This window comes from Opisthocomus hoazin, chromosome 12 (assembly GCF_030867145.1).
Source record: "Opisthocomus hoazin isolate bOpiHoa1 chromosome 12, bOpiHoa1.hap1, whole genome shotgun sequence".
Taxonomy (NCBI): Eukaryota; Metazoa; Chordata; class Aves; order Opisthocomiformes; family Opisthocomidae; genus Opisthocomus; species Opisthocomus hoazin.
In genome coordinates this window covers 1,498,890-1,506,032 of record NC_134425.1, presented here as the reverse complement: position 1 = coordinate 1,506,032, position 7,143 = coordinate 1,498,890, and the positions used below count along the sequence as shown (strand labels likewise).

At 53.4% G+C, this 7,143-nt stretch overlaps 1 protein-coding gene across 3 annotated transcripts in view; it reads right to left on the bottom strand.

Moving 5' to 3' along the window:
• Window positions 1-7,143, bottom strand: part of JPH3 (junctophilin 3) — a 62,765-nt gene continuing 55,622 nt past the window's right edge. For all 3 annotated transcript variants that reach the window (XM_075433724.1, XM_075433725.1, XM_075433726.1), the window contains exon 6: window positions 1-1,403. In XM_075433724.1, coding sequence (XP_075289839.1) covers window positions 1,323-1,403 — 81 coding nt within the window. In that variant the 3' untranslated portion in view covers window positions 1-1,322. The remainder of the gene's footprint in view (window positions 1,404-7,143) is intronic.

Sequence of the window (7,143 nt, the reverse complement as noted above, 5' to 3'; positions counted from 1 at the left end):
TTTGGTTTTTTGTTTTTCATTTTTTTTCTTTTTTTTTTTCTTTTTTTTTTTTTTTACAGGGACATGTTGGAAGCTGGAATATACATCCTGCATTACAAAGTGCAAAATACTACATGCTCAGAGCCCAAGCATGATGTCTGAAACAGTCCACAGCAAGATGTAAGAGACAAACCCACCACCCTCTCCCTCCTCTCTGGGACATGCTCCAGTGCTCCTCCCCAGATGCCTTTGAAAAACAATGTTATCTTATTTTGCTTTATTTGGTTTTATTGTTACCCTAAGTGGCTCAGAACTGAGCCCTCTCTCCCCAGTCCCTCCCCAGCAGTTGGCTGCCTGGCATCTCTGCGCACGCACGTGTTTGGGCTGGGATGCTCAAGCAAGGCTGCTGCTCGCGTGTTGACGAGCACGGCACGGTGCCCGGCAGCCACTCAATTCGTGTTGCTGAAGGCACCTGCACGTTTTTTGGGGGAATCCGGGTACCCATTTTTACCCAGGAGAAACTGGCTGTGAATTAGAAGTGGCACTGGGTGGTTTTCCAGTCTTGCCGTGGCAGGGGAGCCGCCTGGGGAGGAGGAGTGAAGGCAGGAGGGCGGTGGGGCTGCTGCTCCCACTTTGTGTTCCCTATTCCCCCCCTGCCCCAAGAAATTTAGCGAGGCACCAATTGCTGCTTTGTTTTAAAAACAAAATACAAAATGGGGCCCGTTGCCCTTCTCCCGTCACATCCAGACAGGGTTCATGCCTTCCCCGTGCTCCTTCTCTCCTCCTTTTTACAGCAACCTTTCTCCATTTGCGAAGGGAGCAGGAAGAAAAGCCTGATTTTGCTTTTCTCTCCCATTCACTTTACCATTAAAGCTGTTGTGGATTTCCCTGGGAAACTCAGCCTGGAGCATCCCAGGACCCGTGCCTGCTTCAGACAAAGTCTCCCCGTGGTCCCCTCATCTAGTCTCCATTTTGGGGTTCATTACTGTTATGAATATATTTTTGGGGGGTGAGGGGAAGGGAAATGAGGTTTTATTTTGTTGGGATTCCTTCTCATCCTTTCCAGTGTTGGGGGGGCAGAGTGTTGATAGCATTTTGCCATGCCACACAGCATAGTGTTATACAAGCAAAGAATTTTGGCTAAAATCCAAAAAACATTACCCAGGAAAAAAGGCAAACTGTGAGTGAGACTCGATCGTTTGTTGTTCTTCTGTGAAAAGACTTGGAAATTGTCATAGGACAGTTCGAGTTATGAGTTTTCCCTTTTCGTTGTTCTTGTTTGGGTTTTTTTTTCCCCCATTCATACATGTAACTGTTATTTTTGCAAACAAGACAGTCTTGAATTAGATGAAAAAGTTAATAAACAAAATGGCGACTCCAATATTTAGTAAGATCACCATGACTACCAGGATAGGAGCTGAGCCCTGGAAGAGAAAGAGAAGGAGAGGAGTTAGAAGGCGCGTTGAACGTCTCTCTGAGGTTGCCTTGTAGCGGGGGTCAGGCGCGGCGCTGGGTCCGGGACTCCTCGGCGCTGGGTCCGGGACTCCGCGGCGCTGGGCCCAGGACTCCGCGGCGCAGGCGGGTCTGCAGGCGGCCGAGCGACACCCTCCAGCAAACGATCCCAAAGTGCTTGGTACCCCCTCGCTGCATTTTGGTGGGGTGCTGCCTTAGTGAGGAAGGCGTGAACAGAGATCTCCCCCTTAGGGGTGAGCAAAGAGCAGGAGCAGGGACTGAACCCGGACCTGTTGCCTCCATCCCTGTGACAATAAACAGGTCACCCCCAGGGCTTTCCTCTAAGCACAGCGTCCTCCTAAGGCAGCTGCTTGGTTCTGCAAAGCAGACAAAATCGCTCTCCTGTTTCACCAACACAGAAGAACCGGGCTCTGCCAGGAGCCCCTTTGCTCCCTCCCCACGCTGACCCATGGCCCAAGGCGTTCTTGGGCCCGCAGCATCCCTGGCAGCACGGTCCCTCTTCTGCCTGGGTGACAGCAACGCTGCTGGACTCCTGCTTTTCCGAGTCACTTCGACTCTCCCTGTCCACCCATCTGCCTCAGCAGGCACGCAGACCTGCAGCTCTTGGGGCAGACACTGTTCACTGGCACGCGTTAGCACAAATGGGGTGTAAGTCGCAGTGTGAGCCCCGGACCCTGCGTCTGCCGAGGAGCACCTGGATGCCACCCCCCGACCCAGCAGGGAAGGCAGCAGCTGCTCGTGGACTCCCCTGTGTCGTGCGTATAGGAAGTCCGACCTTGAAAGAATAGCTAAAATCAGTTGTTTACCCAAGGTGGTCAATGAAAAGGCAAAAAAAAAAAAAGAGATGGTATTGGATCATACAGTTGTGTGGGGATGGTTTGGAGGAGTCTTCAAAGGACATTTCCTAATGAACATGATTCCTTGTATGGGTACCCTGACACCGGCAGAAGCCAGGCCACCATAGGTTGGTCTATGTTAAGGCAAAATTTTGGGAAAGCTCCAATAACCTTTCCTGAGGTTCCTATGGCCCAAATTAAGCTCCTGAGGACTACGTGTAAACCACTGCAGCAACTCACATCGCAGCTGGCCTGGGCCAGTCACCCACCGTCGGCTGGGACGAAGCGCACCCCAGAAGCACCCGTTACTTTCCCCTGAGCATAAAGGCAGCCAAGACAACTTGGGGGGGAAACGGGCACAAACTGAGGCACAGGAAGTTCCGTCTGAACCCGAGGAAGAACTTCTTCCCTCTGAGGGTGACGGAGCCCTGGCCCAGGCTGCCCAGGGAGGCTGTGGAGTCTCCTTCTCTGGGGATATTCAAGACCTGCCTGGACGTGGTGCTGTGCAGCCTGCTCTGGGTGACCCTGCTTGGGCAGGGGGTTGGGCTGGGTGACCCACAGAGGTCCCTGCCAACCCCGACCATTCTGTGATTCTGTGATTCTGTGATGAGGATGCGGCTGCTGGACCCCGTTAGCGTCCCAGGAATGACGGGAAGAGACCACTCGGCGGCAGGACTGCGGACAACCCTCCGCCGCACCGGTCAGCAAAGCACCCAGCCTGCCACCTCGTCCCCGCCGTAAAACCCTCGCTGTCCTACGGCGTCAACGTGGCGCGCATCAGGGTGAGCGAGCGTGCGCGCAGGTGGGTGGTAGCTATTTCTCGGGAGTAGCTGGTAGCCTCGTCTATTCTTGCTGCAACGGAGCTGTGCCAGCTTTGGAACGGTACAAATGCTTTTCCCTGTGCTCCTGTCCTCGTCACAAAGCTCCCGTGGCTGTCGGGTTGGCGTTGGGGCAGGGGTGGGCACCCTTTCTCAGCAAGTCCTTGTACCACCCTGCAGAGCTGCTGGCAACAACAACAAAAATCTGAGAAGCTCCTCGCTGGCCGGCGATCGTTCCTCTTCTGAGCAGGCTGATTCAGCTCGCGTTTGGGAGTGGGTGGGAGTGAGGATGCTGGAGCTTGCTGGAAAGGCACGTTTGTAGCTTAGCAACAGGGTCAGAGGAAGCCAACCAACTGGAGGGGTTGCGGAGAGCCTCTCCTGGCAGCCAGGTATCCACGCCTGACTGCTTCCAGCAAACCTCTCCGCCTGCGCCAGGCAAAGCCTTTCAAAGGCAGAAACCACCCCCCGGTGCCGCTCCCCCCTCCCCACCCCTGCCGCTGCCAAGCGCTGCGATGCGCTCTGTTATTTACATTTGGGGGGGGGGGGGGTTAGCTTCAATTTCACAAGATTATTGGGTTTTACGATTTTTGAGCTCGTGTTAATATAATAACAGATTGCAAGCGATTATCGCTGCCGTTGTTGCTGTTGGCAGGGCACGGCGGAGGCGCGGAATGCATTTGGTTCCCTCCGCCTCGCAGCCAGGGGAGGACTTCACTGCTCCCGCTCGTGCTGGCGTTCGCCTCAGTCCACTCACCGTTTGCTTCCCCCTGCCAAAGCGACCATCTCTGCCCCGTGCTCTGCTCACACCACTCGATCATTTCACTGCCACAACGGAGGCAAAGCTGGACAGCAGCTGACCCCAGCCTGGGGTAATCCGGAGGCTGCTTTCTCCTCCCTGGCAAAGGGCACAGAGCAGGACCGGCCGCCTCTCAGCTCCCCGGCGTTTCAGCTTTACCCTCCCAAACACGGACGCTTTGGGACGGAGCCGTTGGACTGACTGAGACCACAACCCTGTGGTACTTGTGTTCAGAAGATGCTGATGCAATGGTGTCCAGGGAGGGAGCGCACCCTCCATTTATACACCGCTATGTCAAAGTTGCACCCTCATCTAGAAAAAGGGGGGGAGTCAACACGCACCCACCCGCTTCCATCAGCAGCAACTGGATTCCCAGGCACAAACGTTTTGCCCGGCTCCCTGATTCAGTCTGCGCCTGTTTACATCCCGCATCCCCCGTTCAGTGCAGAGGCAAGAGAAAAATGCTTGCTTTGCCACTGCGTGTGCGCGGTCTTCCACGTTTGCCAGCAAAAGCATCTCGGAAATAGGATGACCTGGGAGGGGTCTCTGCAAACTGAGCAGCTCAAATCCGACTGTCTGGCAACCTACAAACTCTGCTTCCCTTTTACAGCTCCCTCTTTTCAACACCCTCTTCCCCATGCAAACCTCCAGCAAGGGCTCTCCACGCAGCGGTTGCAGGTGGGGCTGCCCTGCCCTGCGGAGACGCCCGCGTCTCTTCGCAGGGGCTGCAGCCCTGCCCGCGGCAGCTGGCGCATAAGCAGCTTTGCGACTCTGAACCTTCTGCTTTAGCCCCAATTACGAATCCTGCTGCAGTTTTAAATGCTCATGACTGGCTTATTGTAAGGTCTTTGTGCCTCAACCTCTGCTCAGAGGGAACGCTTGCCCTTCTCCCCTTTGATGGCAAGGATGTCCTGGGATATGTGTCATCTGTTTCGAAGAAGCGATCCCTGCTCAGTGCCCGGGCAGAAGATGAATCACGTCTGGCTCTGTGCGTTGGAAGAGATGTTTTGCTGAGCCCAGCCTGGCAATAGGTCAGCGAACTCCCTTTCACTGCAGCTACAGCCAGCATTTTAGAACTAGCAGCTTTGACAACTCCTCACGCCACACGCTAGCCCTCTCCGCGAGCCACCCATGTTTAGAAAGAAGAGCAGCAGCCCTTGGTTTGCAGCTTTGAGGAAGAACTTCTTCCCTCTGAGGGTGACGGAGCCCTGGCCCAGGCTGCCCAGGGAGGTTGTGGAGTCTCCTTCTCTGGAGATATTCAAGACCCGCCTGGACAAGGTCCTGTGCAGCCTGCTGTAGGTGACCCTGCTTCGGCAGGGGGGTTGGACTAGATGACCCACAGAGGTCCCTTCCAACCCCTACTATTCTGTGATTCTGTGATTCTGTGGTGCTTTAGCTCATCCTTGGCCTTCCCAAGACCAAAGAAATCCCCGTGGCCAGCGGTATCGCAGGCTCTGGGGTGCTAGAAAGCCAGAAGTTGAGCTGGTTTTCCGAGCCTGGGGTCTGTGTGTCACAGACAGCAAGCAGCCCGCAAAGCACTTCTTTTTCATCTTTTTTTTTTTTTTTAAAAAAAAAAAAAGCTACGACACACTCTTTAGCCCTGAAATAGTAGTGCTGGAGCAGGCCGTCGGGAACTGCAGAGATTTGTTTAAACTACCCTGCCTGTCATTCAGGATGAAACGCCGCGCTGCCTCCCAGCACGGTGCCCGCCAGTCCAGAACCCGCTTTACTGGGAAGCAGACGCCAGTTGGCAGCGTCCCCTCGCCCAATTTTAGCTGTCTAAATGTTAGACATCTAGTTTGCGCTAACCGGCTAGGCTGTCTGTAGACCAAGTGACGTGAGATGAATTCCACCCAGAACGGTTACCAGCCGGGCTCCAGGAAAGGAAAAATTAAATCAAGCTCTGGTGCGCCGAAGCATCAGCCAGCATACTGGGCGATGGCAAATTACATCAGCAAAACAAGGCAGCAGCTCTGGAGCTGGGATTTTTTATTTTTATTTTTTTGTAATACGATCCCTGGGCTTCTTCACAGGAGGAGGAAAACACCCGCCCAGGATGGGCAACGCACACCGGTATCAGCTAGGAGAAAGGCTGCTCCTGTATCAGCAGGGATGGTCTCCAAGGACTCCTCAGATTTCCTCCAAAGTTTAGAGAGCTGGAACATAGACCCAAACCCGTGGAAACACTAAGATGTGAATGACCCTTGTCATGGCACAGGAGTAATAACGGTGATCGTAGCTGCAGGAGTAACAAGTGAGGGTTTCTCCCAGCCTGTGGGTTTGGCAGGCTGCAGCTCCGATGGTGGCTGCAGCCCAGCACCACCTTTTCTGCCCCTCCGTCTTGTTTGGTTTTATCCTTCAACTGTTGTGTAGCAACTCAAGAGTCTTACTGGGAATACGAGGGACAGCTGGTTTACAAATACAATAGTAGCATAATTAATTTAAGCATTAACAATCCATTATTATCTGTTATCGCAGGGTACAAGCTCTGTCTCTCTGCCATGGAAACCATAGTGCAGGTTACCTAGGAATCCCTCTGGGATCTATTAAGCGTAATTACTAAGGACTTGGATCAGCAAAAAATATATACGCATTGTTTTCCAGCCTCAGCACTGCGGAAAGTGCTGAAAACTTAGCAGCTCCGTGGCATTTGTGCTGAATTGTCACATAACTGCCAAGAACAGGCTGCTGTGAAACGGTTAAGGAGCATTTAGCTAAAGAAACACAAGGGATTCACTTTGCCTTCTCCAGCGTATTGCAGCATCTCCCGTGACTCGAGGAAGGGAGCCCAGGAGATGCTGAACGTGCCCATGGAAGGGGAATGGGCGCTTGATACCAGTGTGCATCTGAGAGGGGGTAGTACGGGAAAACCTTCTTCTACAGAAAAATCCACCTGGCTAAAGCAAACGCAGGCATTTGTCCCAAGATGTTGTCTCTTAATGAGCTGTTCTGTCACCTCTGGTTGAGTCCTTCCGCTACAGGCGCCTGCGTAGCCAGGAGCGAGCTCTATGTTTGCAGCTGTATGTGTGGATTTGTAAGAATTTTGTCTCTCAAGAGGTCAAAAGCTGGCATTTGACCCCAACTTAGCCAAAGCTAGAAGAAGCCATGGAGTTGGGCTCCAAACCCTAAAATGAATCCGGGATGTCAAGAGCAAAGCCAGTGAGGTGCTCTCTTCAGGTACATCAAAGGGCCCCTGAGATTAAAAGGGTTCTAAAAGGACGCCGTCGAGCATCACGTTTCT